General features: G+C 43.7%; 1 protein-coding gene across 1 annotated transcript in view; it reads right to left on the bottom strand.

Moving 5' to 3' along the window:
* The window catches only part of PHLPP1 (PH domain and leucine rich repeat protein phosphatase 1), a 269,392-nt gene that overhangs the window by 61,108 nt on the left and 187,969 nt on the right, over positions 1-20,315 (bottom strand). Inside the window, exons 6-10 of the mRNA XM_056854991.1 lie at positions 18,576-18,722; positions 16,536-16,766; positions 14,830-15,032; positions 12,423-12,483; positions 8,806-8,901 (exon numbers count right to left, since the gene is read on the bottom strand). Of these exons, the coding sequence (XP_056710969.1) occupies positions 8,806-8,901; positions 12,423-12,483; positions 14,830-15,032; positions 16,536-16,766; positions 18,576-18,722 (738 nt within the window). The remainder of the gene's footprint in view (positions 1-8,805; positions 8,902-12,422; positions 12,484-14,829; positions 15,033-16,535; positions 16,767-18,575; positions 18,723-20,315) is intronic.

The raw sequence follows: 20,315 nt of genomic DNA, 5'->3' as shown, positions 1-20,315 counted from the left end.
CGGTAACGCTAGTCTTCTTTTCTTTTCATCTTGTAATACTTTGAATCTAATTCTTGGCTTTCTGCCATTCCACACAAAACGATTTATTTGCTTCTGCCAGTTATCAACCGTCTTGTCAAGTAAACTTACTGGTAGAAATTGGAATAAAAAATTTAATCTTGGAAGTACGTTCATCTTTATAGTGAATATTCTTCCTAACCAAGAAATGTTCATCATTGACCATCGGCTCAAATCCTTTTCTATTTCTCCCCAGGTTTTTGCATAGTTTGTTTTGAAGAGCATCTTATTTTGTGACGATATGTTGATGCCTAAATATTTGAGAGTCATTCGTTATTTGGCATCCAGTTATTTCTTTAATAAACCTGTCGTCATTTTTTTGTGGTATTAAATGTCAGTATCTTCGTCTTTGCTTTGTTTAGTTTATAACCCGAATACTTTGCAAATTCCGTAATATGATGTTTTACAGGTGGAAGAGTTTCAATTGGGTTTTGGCAGATTAGTACAACATCATCTGCATAGCTTTTAATTTTGTGTTCTTCATTTCCGGATTTGAGTCCCTTGATCATTTCTTATATAGTTCGCAAGGACCTCCATCGACAAATCGAAAAGAAGCGGTGAGAGTGGACAGCCTTGCCTGGTACCTTTAGCAATATCAAATTCTGCTGATAGACAACCATTAACTAAAAGTCGTGCCTTCTGAGCTGAATATATTGTATTAAATACTTTAAGGAAGGTATCTCCGCAGCCCATTTGTTCCAGTGTCTTTGAAATGAAATGCCAAGAAAAGTTAGCAAACTCTTTTTCTGCATCAAGAAAGATCATAGCAGTCTTCAATCTTTCATCATACCTTGATCCAGATTTCATACGGCTGTCAGAGGCCAGACAAAACTGGCTCAGAGACTAAAGGACCATCTCTTGCTCAGTTGTGCCAGTTGTGATACTCAAAGACGCCACCTGCTAGTCGCCCCCTGTTTAGGGAAGCCCACTTGGCATCAACTGGATCCCATGCCTTTTCCACCACAGTGCCCACCCTATGGAATGGGCTTCCTGAGGGAGTGAGAGTGGGGGGGGGCTGTCTCTATAGGCGCTTAGGAGACACCGAAAATCTCTTCTGTTTGCCAGGGCATTTGTAATCTGCCTTGAGCTGTGGGAAAGGCAAAGTAACAGTATTTATTAAAATAGTAGGGGCTCCGCCCCACACTCCTTTCACTTGCCTTGTAGCAGTCTCTGACATGATCATGGTATTTTGTGAACATGTGCAGAATTAATTCCATATAGAGCTTAAACACATCATGCAAACTGAGCCACTATAGAGGATTGTGTAATGTATAATGAAAGTCTGTGTCATGCTGACAGGCTAGCTCTGTGTCATGCTGACAGGCTAGCTCAACGTTAGCTCTATCAAAGCTAACTACTAAAGTTACCCTGATCTGTCCTTGAAGGGGCAGAGCTGAGCACCTTCCCTTGAAGGGGCAGCGTAAAGCACTTTGTCCATAAAGTGTGCAAAAGTCACCTTTCTGACTCAGCTGCCAGATGTCAGAATCTCAAAGGCCTTTTCAAGGTCTCAATAGCTGAAACTGTGCTATTGAGGCATTACAGTTCTCTTAAAGATAAGAGTAATATGCTTTCTTGCCTTCTGAAGGCTATACAGCCAAATGTAAACAATGACACTTTGCAAGTGACAATGTCAGCTATAATTGTGTTTCATGAGTTATATAGTTAAACGTTGTGCTACAGATTTCTAAGTAGTCTCATTTAATGCGTATTGTCCTAACGAAGAGGATGGTATAGAAATTAAATATGTAACGTGATCATGTACCTCAGAAATGAGTATTTATACTTTAGGCACAGAGGAATGAAAGGGAAGGATGTCCATATTTGGACAATATGATATCAGAGGACAGGAGCAGATGCCACTAAGCTCCTGGTATCTGATAAGAGAGAATAAAGGTACCCTTTTGAAAGATAAGGAAGAGGGGATAAAGGAACACTCTTAATGGGTCTAGAAACAGCATAAATACAGCTGCAGAACAGCTAGCACTTTTAGAGTGTTATAACTGGCAGACTGCAGCTGTCTGGAATGACACTTCTCCATCTCAAAAGGCTTGAGATGTAAAACATTGAAACTCTGTCCTTGCGTGGACAGTAGTTCTCAGATATCTTGAAGTATCAAGATCTGGATATTTCAACATATCTTACTTACAGTCTTCTTGTGAGACTGCTCTATTCCTAGAAGAGGATAGAGACCCTTAGAATTCCTATTCTTTGAATAGGAATCTAAGTGCAGTGATCTTTCCATGTATTGGAACACTGAGAGTCCATCAGATTTATGGATTCTTACAAACTAAGCCTATTTGGCTTACCAATGCTAAGAAGCATCCTGAATACAGGGCTAATAGCTAGACCTCTGAGATTGTGTCAGAACGTCCTCTACTTAACAGAGGGACTTCTGAACCTCCTCAGAGCAAGAGACCAGAGAAGGGAAAGGAGACTCTCTGTACTCTGTGAGATATGCACAATGCACATACACAGATTGGCACAGTCAAAGAGACTGTACACAGCTTTAAGCTAACACATAGTATTTATATATTCAGCATTGCTGTCTAAAACTAGAAAGAGCATGCATAGTATGTACATAGACAATGCCTGATCTTAATGATGATCAGTTAAGAATATTAATAGAAGTCTTTAAAGGATTCAAGACTTAGCAAATACAGATGCTCTGGGATAACTTCATATGTTCTCATAGAGCTTAGACTCTTAAAGGACTCCAGATGACACAGGTGACACAGCAAGGTATAGTGTGTCTTCTGTACAGAAATGTTATGATGTTCTGAATGATTTAAGTTAGGATGCTTCTAACCAAATCTTTCTTCAAAGAATTAACCATATTTTGATAGGATTTCTGTAACCTTATATTCTGAATGAAGGTGCATTGCACTAAGGATACTTTATGAGTATATTCTGACTAAAATACTCCTTTATGGAGGCATAGAGAATGTGAATGATTACTTGCTACATCAACATGTTTAAGACTAATGATGTCTATCCTTATATGATATTTTAAGGCTTTGCAACCAAAAAGCATATATTATATAATGTAAATAAATGTGTTTTTTATATACTTCTACTCTTGTCCATTATTATAAATTTATTGGCGTGTTCAAGAGATGTCCTAGGAACAATAACAAGTTTCTAGGAACCGTAGATTCCGGTCTAGTGGTGTCTCGCTGAATAAGATAACATATCCCTTCTCAGGAAGGGGTCCTTTCTAAGAGTGTAGGCACTTAACGGCCCGAACCGTGACAGCCTTACAGCAGTTTGAACACTGAATGACTGGTTCTGCTTTCTGCCAAAAAAGCTGCAGTAACAGTGGATGAAGCAATAGCAAATAATGCTTATCCCTTTTTGATGAATCGTAGCCAAAATTAGTTCTCACAATTTTTACTAAAAGCCAACATTAGCTTTATAACCAATGTCATACCCCCACCCCCGGTGTTTCTCCCCCATGGAGACCCAAAGCAGCTCACATTGTTCGCCACTCCTCTATTTTATCCTCACAACAACCACATGAGGTAGAGTCCAGAAGCACCTTAAAAGACTAACACAACTTCTGGCAGAGTATGAGCTTTCGTGAGTCACAGCTCACCTCTTCAGATGCTTCTTCAGGGTATCTGAAGAAGTGAGCTGTGACTCACCAAAGCTCATCCCCTGCCAGAAGTTGTGTTAGTCTTTAAGGTGCTGCTGGACTCTTGCTCTTTTCTACTGCTAGTGACAGACTAACACGGCTCCCCATCGCGATCTATCCGCATGAGGTCTGTTAGGCCGAGGAGTATGTGAGGGTCCCAAGGTCCGCTAGCAACTTTCACTGGCACACTGGTGGTCTGAACCTGGATTTCTAACTACCACACCAGATTCCGACAGGTCACAGAATTTGTTAAATCCCCATTGTTCTGTCAGAGAGAGGTTTTTTCCCAGCCTCCCTGTCTGTGTTGCCTGCACTTCCCTAGTTCACTGTGAGCAAACCTTTGCTTCCACTGCAAACAGCAAAGGGATATTGTGGAGCTAATGCACGCCAGGGTGGTCGTATTCCCTTTGTTTTCTGGCATTGCAATTTTGAGACTCCTAACTTTATTTCCTGATGAGTTGTGCCTGCCACAAACAGAACACCTCACCTTCCATTTGAAATACCAGGGGGTGGGGGTGTTGCACTCATTTGGGGCGACAGGGCACCAATTCCCTTTGTTTTGGGCACTGCAACTCCCATAGCAACATTCTAAAGCTAAGGGCAAATTCTGAGGCCCCTGGCTTTACTTTCAGATGAGTTATACTTGCCAGAGACAACCGAGGCTTCCAATGCAAACAGGTGTGTGTGTCTGGAGATTATATTTGAGTTCCCTTCACGTTTGGCAGTGTAACTCCCATGATCATCCTGAAGCCAGTGGCCAAATCTGAGACTCCTAGCTTGCCTCGGATGGATGGATGGATCCTTTATTATAGATTTATACTTTGCCTTTCCCACAGCTCAAGTTACCGTATATACTCGTGTATAAGCTGAGTTTTTCAGCCTAAAAAAAGGGCTGAAAAAGCCGGCCTCGGCTTATACACGGGTCAATACGGTAGAAGGGGGAAGGGGGGAGGAGGGAGGAGGGAGGAGGGAGGAGGGAGGGGGGAACTTGCCGCCGCCGAGCCACCGCCATTTTCTCCCGCCGGGAGGGGTCTTGGACAGCCTCTCTGCAGCCGCAGAGAGACCGCCCTGGCCCCACCCAGCCCCCGCCGCCATTTTCCCCCGCCGGGAGGGGCCCTGGGCAGCCTCTCTGCAGGGAAGCTGCCCTGGCCCCCCACGGCCCCTGCCGCCATTTTCCCCCGCCGGGAGGGGCCCTGGGCAGCCTCTCTGCAGCCGCAGGAAGGCTGCCCCGGCCCTCCCCGGCACCCGCCGCATTTTCCCCGCCGGGAGGGGCCATGGGAGACCCCTGCCCGTCGCGCCGTTACCGCCCACGTGCCTGGGCGCCTTCCTCCGGCCGGCAGCGGCCTGGAGGGGCCTCCTGCCGGCCCAGGAAGGACGCGCCGCCGCCGCTTCGCCGCCTCTCCAGGTAAGTAGTGGGTTCAGGGGCTTTTCCCCCTCCCCCCCTTGGATGGCACTGGGGTGGGGAGGGCCTGGGAGGCGGTGGGAGGGCGACCTGGGGCAGGGGCCCTGCGCTCTAAAATGGCGGCCGCCATTTTAGAGCGCAGCATTGCGGGTAAAGGAAATTTCTTATTGCCCCTCGGCTTATACGTGGGTCAATAAGAAATTCCCTTTTCTGGCCTCTAATTTGGGGGGTCGGCTTATACACGGGTCGGCTTATACCCGAGTATATACAGTACATAGTCTTTCAGCTTGGTGACCAGATCTATTTTAATTTTACTTTATTAAAATAAAAACATAGCTGCCACTGAACTGAAAGACTCTATATAAACTACTGAAATGCAAGCCAGGATAGTTCAGAGGACAGAATGCTGTGTTTCATTGCTAGAAACCCCAGATGAAACATATGTTTACTTCTGTAGTTCAAGGGGGGAAAGAAAACAAAAAGAAAACAAGAGATGCAAACCAAAAATTATTAAGGCCCAACAAGTTTCAAGCCAAAAGGACCTTTTACAAGGGAAAGGAACGTGCTAGAATGCATACTCTCTTTTAGCAAACCGTTCGCTCAAAAGATAACCTGGAGAAGAGCTAGCATGGTAGCAAGTGCCCATCCCGAAACACAAGTGAGTTACTGCATCATGTGTGTCTTCACGTACAGGCCTCAGAACTACAGGGCAGGATTAACAGTTGTCCTATGTATGAAGAGCCTATCAATCAATGGAATCAATTCTGAAATAATGATCACTAAAGGAGTTTCATCTCCATATGCCCGACCTTATTTAGTGTTTGGTGATTAGACTATTGTTCTCCCTCTTATTTCCACCCCATGAGTCAACAAGATTTATCCTTTCCTTCCTCTTGGACCACAGAGCCAGAACAGACATGCCCAGTTTATAATGCCGACTTAGAATCTGATTTTCCCCTTTTGTGTTCTTCCTGACCCTCGCCACCACCCATACCTCTGTTTTGGTTAATCCCAGACTAGCATAAAGCCCCCCCCCCCTCTACAGGGAATGAAATTTATCTAATCCGCTTTACTGTCTTGAGTTTTTACATGCTACGGGTGGCCAAGAATTCTGTTTCCAAGCGGAGGAGGGGAACGGAAAGAAGAAAAGGGTGGTATTTACAAAACACATTAATAGGTGAAGCATCTGCCACCAAACCAATTTAACTAAACAAATCTGTAGCTGGAAAGAAGAAGTCCCACAATCCACAGCAAAATCAGAGTTTAGATTCTCACATTCCAATGCTTAAGTGGGAGTTTTTTTTAAAAAAATCTCTTGTCAAAGAAGGAAGATTATTGTTGTCTACCACCTGCCTTACATTTTCCTTGCGCCTGTGCAGTTTTAATCAGGAGGCATGTCTGCCCCACTGCTGGCCTTCCTTTCAGCCACAGATTCACAAATTACTCAGCAGAGCAGATGCCGTTTCACCCACCCATTTAGATATTGGAAAAATGCATGTAAAGAAAGACAAGATTCATGATATTTAGGTTCTTCCCCACTGCAGATTGCATCCACCCATTATCTGACCAGAAAATATGGGTCAATGGGGCCCTTGTGCCAAAATAATCAATAAAAGGCTGGGTTTTCCCTTGACGGATGTTGTCAGACAATCTGCGTGAGTGGCCAGAATTAACAGTTGTCTCCGTATGAGGATTAGCTGCATTCTACAGTTGAGGACACCGGTCAATAAACTCGATTTTACTACTAAAAGCCAGCGTTATGAGCCTGGGTGTGGTTGCTAGGTTTGTTTCTCCTTTTGGTATCATCTCAGTGTTGCAACAGCAATGACGGTTTATGCCCTTTCCCTCTTAATTTACTGTTGGGAGGGACCTATTCATAACCAAAAACACAGTGTGGGATCATAACGAGAAAGTTCTCGTTTCACAACAGCTGTGCTACCAACACTACGTAATATAGCAGAGGATGGCCGCTGACAGAGAGGGTGCACACAACTCAGAGAGTGTTGTTATTTTGCAAAACTGGACACAAATTAGCTCTGAGTGAAAACACCACCACCACCACGGCTATGCTCCTTTCTGCAATTCAAGACCTCCCCAGTAAAACACTGGGGAGGGGGGGAATCACTGAGTCATGACTAAAATGCGCAGCCAAGCACTGCTACCTGCCTCTCACATATTACAAGCTTCAATGAAAAAAAAAGTTGTAGTTTCTCTAGTATGCCAGCCATTACCTAAGAACTGCATATGTACTAACACACACTCTAATATGTAGCCAGGTTTGTATGCTTCTGCAATTCCATACAAACAGTGTTTAACCAGTGTTTAAAGAATGCTCTTGGAACATAAGAAGAGCCACGCCGGATCATACCAAAGGCCCTTCTAGTCAAGCATTCTATTCCTAAAGTGGCCAACCAGCTTCCTCTAGGAAAGCCATGAACAGGATTACAACAGCATCCTCCTGCCCCCCTGCTCCCCAAGGAACTTCAACGTTTGTTTTCAAAGGCACATGCAAACGTTTTTACCCTCAAAAATAGGCTTGGATACATGTGCATGTTTGCTTGGTAAAAAGCCCAGGGAGGAGAGAGGTTCCTACTTTTGCTGGCCAAAAGAGAGGTGTAAACAGAACGGGCTACACCATATATATACATATATATATATATACACACACAAATGTGTAGCGGTTGCTAAGCCAGCTTTAGAAAAGCACAAGTTCCAAGACATTTGGTTTCAGCCCATTAAGCCTCATGTGTACCCACTGGAGCAAAAAGGAAGAGAAAGAGCAAAACGTTCATCCCCATAAAATGGAAATATACTGTAAAAACTCAGCATGTTAGTTTTTTTTTTAATCACCTGATTATTAAATAATGAATCAAAGCATAGAACTATATGATGTTCAGCTCAAGATGTTCAAAGCAAAACAAGCCAGACATACCTTTTCATCAATATGAATGATCATTCAAGAGAATTAATGCATATGCAGGTCTTCATTTCACTGCTTTTCATCTTCAGGCCTCAACAAGATCCTGTTTTCTTCCTAGAAGTCTACCGGTATGGCACCCACGCTACTCAGCATTCCCTCCATTGCTCTATGAACTGATTGGAATCAGTTCAGATATTTGCGCAGCAGTCAAATATCAACTCTTTTGAGATTTTGTCCACATTAGCAATGTTTATGGACTAAGAGAAGCTACCACACAATGACCAATTTGCTTTAGTGCAACCTTCTGTTCTGAGATCATCCATCGTATAATCCATTCGTTAAGCATCGTATGTATTTCAGGCAGAGATAGTTTTTACTACACCAGTCACAGAGCGGGATTTCCCGCTCACACCCTTCGGGCCAACAAAATCTAAGGAAAAGAACTGCAATGCAGTTTTTCAACAGCTTAAGTATCACATGGTGCTAGTAAAAACTACTTTAACATTAAAAAGGAACTCTTTGAAATGCTGCATGTGCTGCTTTAGAACTTCTGTCTAGAAATCAAAGAGACCTGTGCTTTGTTTTGCTTTTGTCCTCATGAAAGCGCAGAAGGAAGGACTGGCTAAAGTTTATGGCAGAATGACACCCGACAGAGGTTAGAAAACATCAAACAGAAGATCAAACAAAGCACCCGCTTGTCCGTCACCGAACAAAACTAAACACTGACTCGGCAATTAGTTCCCAATTGCACATGCTGTTCCTGGTTGTGTAACTCTGCTGTCTTCAAGGACTCACCGGGCTGGCAGCTCACGGATCTGATTGTGGCCGATATCAAGGACTTCTAACTTCCTGCTATCGCAAACCCACTCAGGAAGGCTCTCAAGGTGGTTTCTGCAGGGCAAAAGAGACAGCAAATAATGCCAACAGACTCAAGGGGCATGAAAGCACAAAACCACAGGTAGCCAACAGGACAAACAGTTTGGAACTCTTGCATAACACTCTTACTACCAGGCCAAGTGGAATTTTCTGCTGGTTTTGACCCAGCCATGCTATGGTGTTCATTAAGAAAGGATTTTTGTAATGCCCACCTACATTTTAAAAAAGGACGCAATGCAGTAAAAAAAATGGAGAGATGTCACAGCTGATACTGAGCATTATAGAAGAACATTTTTTAAAAAACAAGTGGTAGCAGCATTTTACATTGCCTCTCTGTTGGGAGCACCAAGCAGAACGATCCAAGCCAAAATAAACAAAAAATGAAGTAAAAATATACAATTAACCAGGAAACATTCACCTTTTTAAAGTGTTTCCATTCAAAAGTGAGGCTTTCCATTTGGGTTTACTCAGTAAATAACTTAATATTTGCCAGTACAGCTTTTGAACATTTACTCCTTCTTCAAAGACTTTGTTCAGCAACAAGAAATAATCAGAAGCAAACACAGATTTGTAGCTACAGCCCAATTAATGACCATTAAGATCTGCATTCTTAAATACCGTATTTTTCTTAAATACCATATTAAAAAACAACAAGCAGTTCAGCTTGTGAATCTGTGGGGGTTACCGCACTTGTATTCCCAGCAATGTATTAAGAGTTTGAAAACGTTATAAACAATACTGTTCACACTTTGTTTGGCCCCTTTAGCTGTGAAAAAGTTTTCCAACCATTTATAAGCCGTAGTATCCGGAAACCCTTTTAAAGCGATGTTTTTTATAACATTTTCAAACTCTTACTACATTGCTGGGAATACAAAGTGCAGTAACCCCCTATATATCCTACTAAATTGTGTACTACTTATTTATTTACTATATTTATTGACCTCTTTTCAGCTGTAGGACCTCCCAAGCCAGTTGACCATAAACACAGATTTTAAAAATCCCCATCCAGAAAGAGACATTTTAAACGGCAGAACTATCAAAACACAGCAAGACCAGCTCAAACCTCCACTTGGAAGAAACTCGAATGGCGGTCCAGCAGCCACAGAGCCTCGCATGACCCACAGACACTGCCGGGACAAGGAGGGCTTCATTCATGTCCAGGGGAGCCTCACATGGAAGGACGCACTCCATTGATACATGGAGGACCAGCATTTAAGGGTTAAAAACAGCACCCTATCCTTCCATGGACCTTAAGGCAGCTAAGCAGGCAGCATTTCTGGTAGCCTCTTGTTCCATTCAGGGGAAGCTTTAACAAAACGCTGGCCCACAGTCTATTGCCTAGAGTTGGCCATAGCACAGCGGAGGAACAAAGAAGTTTAAAAGTCTAATTGTTCCCAAAAAGGGGGGCTTTCTAGTTGCAAGCACCTACAGAAACGTGAATGCTATTTGGAATGTACTCTCTATTTAAATATATCTTTCAAAGGGCTCTAAAATAAACACCATGTTAACTGAACACAATCCTTGGGGGGGGGGGGATTCACGCACTACAGACCTTTTCAATATGCAATCTTATTATGAAAACAAGTCATTAAAATAGTCTCAGAGACATTGTGAAATCAAGTATTGCTTATTACTATGCTTGCAGGAATAAGGAAACCCTGTTTTGCCCCAATAAATCACAATGACTTATCCATGCAAACATACTGATGAGATTCTGGCACGCAACCCTATTGACTCATGTGCTTATATGCTTCAAGTCACCGGCAACCCCCTCCGGCAACACACCCTCGCGTCTCTGTGGGGCTCTTGTTTAGACCTAACAGTCCATTGGTTCTTTGTGGCAAGCCGAGAGGGGACTGATCTTAAAAAGACCACCTCTCGGAACTGCGCATTCTGCGCCGAGAATCAGGTTTTAATCCTGGTGGGCAAATCCTGCGGGCATCAGCGACATCTGCCCGCTCCGTTCAGAAACAGCATCGCATACATCGAAGGAGAGCACTTTAGTTTTTCAAACCTGTGATCAGAACATCTCAATGGGTGTTTCAAGAGATGGGGAGGTGGCGGGGGGGGGGGGGGGGATGAAGTGACCAGAACAGACAAAAGGGACAGAGACCCACAGGCAAGACAGAGAAGTCAGTTCATCCTTTCTATGCGCCTTCTCTTCCACTCCCTCCCCAAGGTCTCGTTACTGGAGGCTGGCTTTTACGTTATTATTTGAAGGGGCTTTTTACTCATCACCACTGATTAAGCCTTGTGGTGCAAGTGACTCTGCACGCACACCAAAAACCAATGGAATGGCCAGGCAGGCAACCCTGGCTACAGGGCCCCAGACAAATGTACAAGGGGGGGGGGGGAATTGGCCCTTATATTTATTATTTTTATCGGATGCCAACAGACCAAGCCAGACATATTTGGCTGTTAGTTCTTTCCTGTGCTCAAAATGTTAACATGCTTTCACTGGTAAACATAATTCATATAAGAAATGAAAGCGCATTCAAATGAAGAAGGGGAACATTTGTAAAGTGGGACATACAAAGCTTTATTTTAGAAAAGGTGCTATGATATACATAAAAAATATGAGCAGAGTTTGTGTCTGTTTGCTCAGCAGTTAAGGTAAAGACTTGGTTTTATTCCTGATGGAGCTCTTGTCTACCTTCTGAGGGTCTAACCAGGTGATATGTCAGGACTTCCACGTTAGGAGCTCTCTGGTTTTTTCAGATTCACTGATCAGGCAGGTGGGAGACCAATTCAGTTTACAGCTTTCTTCCTGCACCTTTCCCCCGGTCCAAAATGGTCACAGGAAGCTACTATTTGTCCCGTAGGTGTTTTGATATAAATGTACACAGGTTTTCCCAGCTAAGCAGACAGTGGTTCCCTGGGGCAGATGACGAAAGAACACCACCTCCCCTTTAACCCACACACCTGCTAAGTAACTTTGAAAGAAACGCGGGGTGCTCGTAATATGGAACTCGCGGCACACTGCCTGACCAGGCTCTGAAGGAACACACAGGGGTGAACTTAACCGAGTTCCAAGGGTTAGTTACACCTCAGATCTTCCAAGGTTCATGAACCTAGGATATTCCTTTTCTCCTTCAGCTGGCAACCATTACACATCAAAACTGGGTGAAAGGGGGTGGGGAGGGGTATTTGTGGGAAAGAGGGAGGGGCTCAGGCAGTCTTGGGGCCAATCCTTATCACCAAACCCCAGTCCATTGCATGGTGAGCAAGCTTTTTGTACTTTTCTTCCACTTTTCTGCCACATTTTAAAATAGAAAGGTAAAAGGGGAATTTTTATGGTCGTACTTTATTGCCCTATGTATCATATGTATCATCTTGTTTTTATTGCACTGATTTCTAGTTTTGTATTCCAGTCTTACTGCATTGTTTGTTGTATGCATTATAGTGTTCTTAAATTGTGTGATCTGCCTTGAGGCTCAGCAAGAAAGGAGGACTATAAATGAAGGAAATAAAAATAAATGACACACTAACTTAGTCTTTAAGGTGCTACTGGACTCTTGCTCTTTTCTATTACTTACCTAGAAATATCCATATAAGTTAGATAGTTTGGGACTGGATACACATCAAGGTGAACAAGTTCTGAAAGGAAAACACATAAAATAGGTCCCAAATTTAAAATAAAGAAATATAAATCCCAAATTATTCTAGGTGAAGGGCTCACATGAGTTGAGACATTAAAAAGCATATCTATAAGTAGCTGCTATATCAAATTCTTACATATTAACCTACATAAGAACATAAGAAAAGCCCTGCTGGATCAGACTCAGGCCCATCAAGCCCAGCAGTCTGTTCACCCAGTGGCCGACCAGTTGCCTCTAGGAAGCCCACAAGCAAGATGACGGCAGCCGCATTGTTCTGCCTGTGCTCCACAGAAACCTTCAATTACATTCAGCCAGACCACGATTAATGCTCATTTTAAAAAGCTTAAATTTGCTGCCTCTTATTGCAATCTCTGCCACTGCTCCACGGTAAAGCTATGCATGTAGAGTTTCAGAAGGATGCTGCAGAACAACAGAGGCAGGAGCTCAGAGAATAAATAAAGATATAGGTAATGAACCAGAAAAGGAAATAAGGGAATGTGCTGCAGCTGACTTGAGCTGCTTATTTCAATCAACCTGCCGAGATTTCCGGTGGGTTAGGCTTCAGGGTCCCGCCTAAGTCTTAGACCCTTTCCCACGCGGGGGGGGGGGGGGGTCAGTATTACGCAAAAATCTATTTCTGAGAGTGTTCTTTGCTTGTATAATTTACAACGTTGACTGGCTTGTCTTCTCTTGTTGCAGGGGTTTGTTTGTTTCTTGGCTTGGAAAATTCTTAAGCCCTCCCAGGAGCCCTGTGGTTCAACCAAAACAAAGGTCAAAACAGGGGACTGGAAGGCAGAACCCCAGGCAGCCACGCAGGGAATCCAGGGTGGTGTAGTAGTGTCAAACTAGGACCAGTAAGACCTGGGTTCAAATCCCCAATGCAGCCATGAAGGTTGGTGGGTAACCTTGAACAAGACTCCCCACCCCCTGCACCCAGCCTACTTCACAGCGTTGTTAAGAAGGCCAAACAGAAAATGAGAGGAACCATCTAATGTCACCCTGATGCCGCTGGAGGAAGGGCAGGATAAAAACATTCTGAATAGAATAGCTCTCCTACTACTCTATGCTGCCTTTGTCAACTGTGAAGCCCATTTAGCTACCGACTGAGTAGAAATTATGTTTTAATTACCAAGGGAAACAGTCAGCACTGGAATAGCAGCTCGCACAGCCAAGGGCCAGTTAGGATCTGAAGGTTTCCTACAGGGCCAGAGGACTGCAGGGACTGTGTTTCTTGCGGAAGGAAAGAGGCAGGAGTACGGGACAGAAGAGACCGGCTGCAAGATGGGAAACTGAGTGGGAAGAGAATGGGGAGGAAGGGGGGTGGAGGAGGCAATAAAGGGAGAAACAGGAACTTGAGGAAAGGGCCGTGGCGAAAGCAGGTGCCCCAAAGAAAGAAGGGCACTACAGGCAAGAAACAGAGAAAATGGAAGGGCCAAGGGCAGTCTCACAACAATGTGAATCACTGGGCCACAGTAGCAGAGTATCAGGGTAGGACCACAGAAACATGGATTTAAATCCTCATTAAGTGGCCTTGGCCTACTCATCCTCTCTTAGTCCGACCTGCCGCACAAAATTAGTGTGAGGATAAAACGGAGAAGAGAGAAACCATGTATGTCACCCTGTACACCTTGGAGGAAAGCCAGGATTTTTTTAAACAAGCAAAACCTTAAGATAATAGAAAAGCCCAAATCTCATTTCCTTGGGTGTGGTACAAATTTGTAACACTCACACACTGATCCTATTCAGTCTCAAATTTCATGACAGAAAAACTTTGGGTTGGATCCTACCAGCCTTCCACTTACACAAAAGAGAGAAGGTGGAATTCTGCCTGACTGATCTGCCCACTGCAGCTTTCTGTCTTATGTACGGCCCACATCTCCTCCACCCCACACCCCTGATAATTTTTGGCCCGTTTGTTTAAATAAATTCTTTTTTTTATAAATTGCTTTGGATCTCTCTGGGCAGAAAAGTGGTCTAAAAATGCTTGAACAAATACATACAGAGACTAACATAACTTTCCAGGAAGAGACCTCTATTCTGAATACAACTACTGAAATAATATATAGGAATGGCTTTGAACAGTAATATAAATAAAAATAGCAACAGGAATTACTAACTGCATATAATGAAACAACAGCAACAGTAATATGAATGATTAACTGATTACTACTGCTGCATTTCCCACTGGTCTGACTCTCCTTAGTTTTTTATTGTTACTGGTAAACACTTTATGTCATAGTCCTGAGCTATGGGGCCGGGTGTAAACCTAATCAAGTTTTCAATGGCAGTAAAAGCCAGAAGAGGGGGGAAAAAAATCCTTCATTATCTTGGAAGTCAAACTTACCATTTGAAGTGGCGTAGAGAGCTTTCAGCAAGTATCCGCTGATTTTGAGTGTTACCAGCTGATTTCTTTCACAGTGAAGTATTTCAATGTTATTGAAGATGGTGGCATCGAGGTCACCTAGTTTGTTGTCCCGAAGGTCAAGCTGGGTCACGTGATGCAGGAAGTCAGCATCATCTGACACCAACCTTCTGATTACGTTTAGCCTGTCATATAAGAGGTGAATGAAGTCCCATCAGTTATATTATTATGAATATGGGAAACAGTATTCTTGGCTATTAGTGGAAAAGAGCAAGAGTCCAGTAGCACCTTAAAAACTAACAAAATTTCTGACAGGGTAGGAGCTTTCGTGAGTCACAGCTATCTGCCAGAAATTTTGTTGTCTTCAAGGTACTACTGGGCTCTTGCTCTTTTCCACTGCTACAGACAGACTAACCCATTGCAATCTATCTGCTGGGCTATTAGTTTATTAATTCTACAATGTTATAAACCTACACACTCAGATTCTAGTGTCTTAAAAGGTGCATGTGTCCCCTCTCCAATGTTCCTTGAAAAGCCCAATGGCTTACAGAGGGCATTCCCAAAGGTTTCCCATACAACCTAGATTTTGCAATGTTAACCCTGTATTACTCATTAGATGAATTTATTACAATCTTATTGTTGTAGAAGCCATTGACACTACTCCCAATAGCTGTTCATTTCACTGGGATGTAATTTGGAGTAGATTCTCTGGAGGCAGAACAATAAAAAGATATATAAAATAAAAATGTGAGGCACTGCAAGTATCGTTCTCCTTGCTTTAGAGTTATGCATTCCATACAGATATCCTGACAACCTGCGAGAGAAACCACCACCCATTCATGGCACACATTATAGTGGGCAAAAGGGAGGTAAAACAGAACTTGTCCTGCCCATTTTGAGACTTATTGTAGAAATAAATGTGATCTATAAAAAGCAGACAACTGGATTTTATTGAACTATGAAGACTTCAGCTTCACTCTCAGTGCTGAGTTGACAAGATCTATTAAATCATACAACAGAAAAAATGCTTTGGGGCACAGTTAAAGCTTTGGAAAGAATAAGGGCAGCCAGCATACCATATTGATAAAAATATAGCTCTCCTCACCCTTTCAGTGGCACACAGGCATCTTTTCATGAAAACTACATGGACAAGTAAAATGGGTTAATGAATTATCTGTGCTTCAATGGAGCTATTTTTCTGCTGGTTGTATTTGGTACCATTAAAGGTAAAGATAGTCCCTTAGCAAAAACCAAGGGGGTGACGTCACATCCCAATGTTTACTAGGCAGACTATGTTTATGGAAAGGATGGAAAGCTGAGTCAACCTCGAGTTGGTTACCTGAAACCAACTTCCTCTGAGATCGAACTCAGTACTGCAGTCAAAGTACTGCACTCTGCGACATGGGGCTCTTATTCGGTACCATGAGGAAATAAGATATACGGAATCACACTATAAACTACGAATTGCACATTTTATTAGAACTGCTTGTACGAGAGGGGCTCTGACTCAGTGGCAAAGGACATGTAGAAGGTCCCAAGTTCAAACCCTGCAATATGTCCTGCTGAAAGTTTGAGTCCACAGGTTTCAGCCTCTGGTGTGCCATTTTACCAACCACATTAAAAAGAGGTCTCTTAATAACAAAGAGAGAGTAGGGTTTTGTAAAAAAATTATTTCCAGGAGTACATACCTTAAATCTATATGTTTAATGTGTGGCATTCTCCTTAGTGTCTGCAAATTGAGTGCCTCTATGCAATTTCCAGACATACAGAGCTTCTCCACAGCAGACAGCTTCTCCAGGACTTCTGGAATGTTACAGAACTCATTGAAAGAAAGACCCAGATAGCTGAGCTGAGGCACCCTCTCCAACTCAGCAGGAAGGCTCTGGAGGAAATTCCCATCCAGCAAGAAGGTCTGCAAACTATGATGGAAGGGGAGTGGGGAGAGACAATGAAAACAAGGTTATCACCCGCAACTTCTTCCTTTATAAGCTTGTTCTGCAGCACGTACACCAATTACCAATAAGTTTCTAAGACCAGTTTCAAGGTGTGTTTAATATTCAAGAGTTTTTACTGTCTGGCGACTGCATAAATGCTAAATTTTAAAATGATGCAATTGTAGTTTAACTTAAACAAAGTTCTAGTTCATCTTTATCAGCAAGCCTTTTGGGATCTGGCAACTGAATTAATTAAGAGGAGCAGGCCTATTATCTTAGGTGCTGTGGAACAAAGGCAGGAAAGTGCTGCTGCAGCCGTATTGTTTGGGGGCTTCCTAGAGGCACCTGGTTGGCCACTGTGTGAACAGACTGCTGGACTTGATGGGCCTGGGTCTGATCTAGCAGGGCTTTTCGTATGTGCTTATGGGAATATATTTTCCATGTTTCTTAGCTCTACTGCACATACATACATACAGCCGCACACCGGTCCTCAAGCCAGAACCCTAAGTACCTTCATGCACTGCTGGAGCCCTCTGAGGTACTTTTAGGGAAAGGAAGGGACAGTGGAAGGGACTCCATATGGAAACAGTAAGCCATTTTATGCAGACTCTGGGGGGACAAAGTTTGACCAGAAATAAATCTGGGACAGAGAATCCCTCAGAATTCTGGTGTTTGAATCTACCATTTTTGGATTCCAAAAGCCTGGAAGATTAGAGAAGGTGAGCCCTCCCACAGAATGCACAGCCTGCTTAAAAATAAATAATTGAAAGGATTTGAAACTAGTTAATATCTATTTCATTGTTCCAGTAAGTAACCCGGACACCAGAATAGACTCAGCGTTGAGTGAAAAACACCACAAGGGAATGACTAAGGTTGAAGTCATCTGAGATTACATAAATTAGGCAAAGAACAGGCCACGCCCTATCGGCCGCCTCCTGCCCGTGTCCCCTCATTAGCTCTTGGCTGAACTATTATGATATCATGGAATGTTCATTTTTCAGCGGCCCACTGCAAAGCGGGAACCTGTCAACAAACAGAACACGGACCAAGAGCACACTTTGTGATGGAAGTAGAAAAGCAGTTCAGATTAAAGAAAATGCTCAGAGCCCCCAGGAACAGAAGAGGCCATGCTCTTTAGAGGCAGGGAAGGGCAGAAATAGGAAGCAGCTGGGTGGAGTTTTTGCCTATTAATTGGAACTAGAAAAAAATCATTCTCACATACACAAAAGCCAGTTCATCCCATCTCTGGATGACAATTTGAACTTTATATGAAGGCTTGCTATGCTTGACTTATAGTGGGAAAAGCTAATCGGAGTATATCTAATCTTCAAGTGCACCAATGTTGCCTTCCCTGTGGCTTTCTAAATACATTAGGGAAGGTGGTGATCTGTAATGACAAGGAAACAAGGGATATAAATATTGTATGGACGAGACCTGACCTGAATAGGCTGCCCTGACCTGAATAGCCCAGACTAGCCTGATCTCATGAGATCTCGGAAGCCATGCAGGGTTGGCCCGGGTTAGTACTTGGAAGGGAGACCATCAAGGGAGCCGAGGGTTTCTACCCAGGAGGAGGAAAGAGCAAACCACTTCTGTTTGTCTCTTGCCATCAGAATCCTACGGGGTTGCCAAAAGTCTGCTGCAACTTGACAGCACTTTACGCACATGGAACAGATGATGCGTAAATTAGCTAAGTTGGAGCACCTCCCTCAAATCTGTGGCTCTGTTTTGCTGACTTACTGAGGAGAAAGTCAGGGAGCTGAAGCCATGTTCTGCTCTGTTCAATGTACCTACTTGTTCATATCACCAACGGCTGCTGGAATACTGCGGAGTGCGTTGCAGGAGACGTTGAGCTCAGACAGGGTTGGAATACTGCACACTGCCAGAGGAAAGTCTCCCAAGTGATTGTTAGAAAGGTTAAGGCTCTTCAGCTTGCTGAACCTACAATTAAAAATACAGGACAAAAAGATGTAAGCTACTTTATCATCAACAAAATACCATGCTATTCAGTACTTGAACGCTTAGAAGGTTGATGTTCAAAAGTCAGACACTGCCATTCCCTCTTCCCCCCAGTGCCAACAGGACCAACAGCAAAGAGCTGTATGGAGACCTCCTTTGTCAAATACTAATGTTAGTTCCTACCGGCATGTTTTTCTGTTGTCAAAAGCTAGAAATGAAAAAGTGTTGCATTGGAGTTTCATCTTGCACTACAGAAGGCGGCACGCTATAGAACCAACAAATATGATCAGGAGCACTGGAATTTTGTACCGAAAACACCAGAATTTAAGAATTTCCTAACTTGCAGCTAAAATTTATCATGAAAAAAATTCAATGCACAGACTTTAAAAAATGCAATTATTTAAATTTTATGCTTGCCAATATACTTGGACATTGTGTGTGTGTGTGTGTGTGTGTACACATACGCTAAACTACTGGTCAAATGAACATCCTTACTAGTAGCCAACAACATTCTCTCACTAATCCCATATGCGCATTTCACTTGCGGCACCAGTGTAGGCCTCAAAGAAACAAAGAACCTACTTTCCTCCAATGGACAAAATTTTCCCAACACAGTTGCCTAGAATTAATTCTTACCAAAGGCACATAGTGTCAGGAGCTGTGCTGTTCAGGCAGGCTCTTGACATGAGTTAGGCCCAGGTCTGTTTCAGTGTATATTTGGTTTCGTTTTCTCACACTGCGCAGATGGTCCCCGTTCACCCCCCTGCGCGTCCTTGAGCTTTCAACGGGCAACTTCTGTATTATGGCTGAGCTCATTCCCTGCTTCCCTTCCCTCCCTCTACTCCCTGTTTCTCACCAAGCTCTCTTATCTCCCGATTCCCAGGCAGCTTGCGTGCTTTGTGCTTAAAGTAATGCTTTGTAGATTGAATGGTCATTAGCAGCTTTGAACTTGTGGTTTGCTCATGCTGTACCTGCGTGCTCCTGAATAAACGTTTACCTGCTTGTCTGAGCAAGTGACTTTTTGGGATTGCTGAGGGCAGCTGAAGAACCTCACATTAAGCTGCTAATCCTTTTTGCTCCGTTCTCCGCTCCCAACTCTACGTGAGGGTGGCTATGGAGGGGAATGGAGACAACAGCAAGGAGGAGGACAAGACGGTGCCGCCGAGTGAGCCCGATCCTGACTCCAAAGGGGACAAGCCAGTGCTAGATGCTAGAGGGGTTCGGGGAGGACCCAATCCATGGAGAATCGTTCTGGCGGTGCGAGTGGGAGGAGGAACGCTAGCAACTCCGCTTCGAGAAGCAGGAGATGGCGGAAAGGATGGATGCCATGCAAACCCTGATGCAAGACATGTGGCAAGAGTTGGGCGACTTATGGCGACAGCAGCTTCCACAGCCGCAGCAACCTCCCGGCAACCAACCGGCGGCTTCAGGTAACCAGCCGCCCCCACCGCCGCCGCCTCCAGGGCAGCCGGGTCCAGTACCTCCAACCCGACGTGATTTGAAGGTGACGTTTGATGGGTCGAGCGACCTTTTGTCTTATTTCCTGATCTAAGTTGATGTGTTCATGCGTGAACA

The sequence above is a fragment of the Euleptes europaea genome, chromosome 8 (assembly GCF_029931775.1).
Source record: "Euleptes europaea isolate rEulEur1 chromosome 8, rEulEur1.hap1, whole genome shotgun sequence".
NCBI lineage: Eukaryota > Metazoa > Chordata > Lepidosauria > Squamata > Sphaerodactylidae > Euleptes > Euleptes europaea.
Note: the sequence above shows the minus strand (reverse complement) of the source record. Positions and strands in the feature narration are given on the sequence as shown.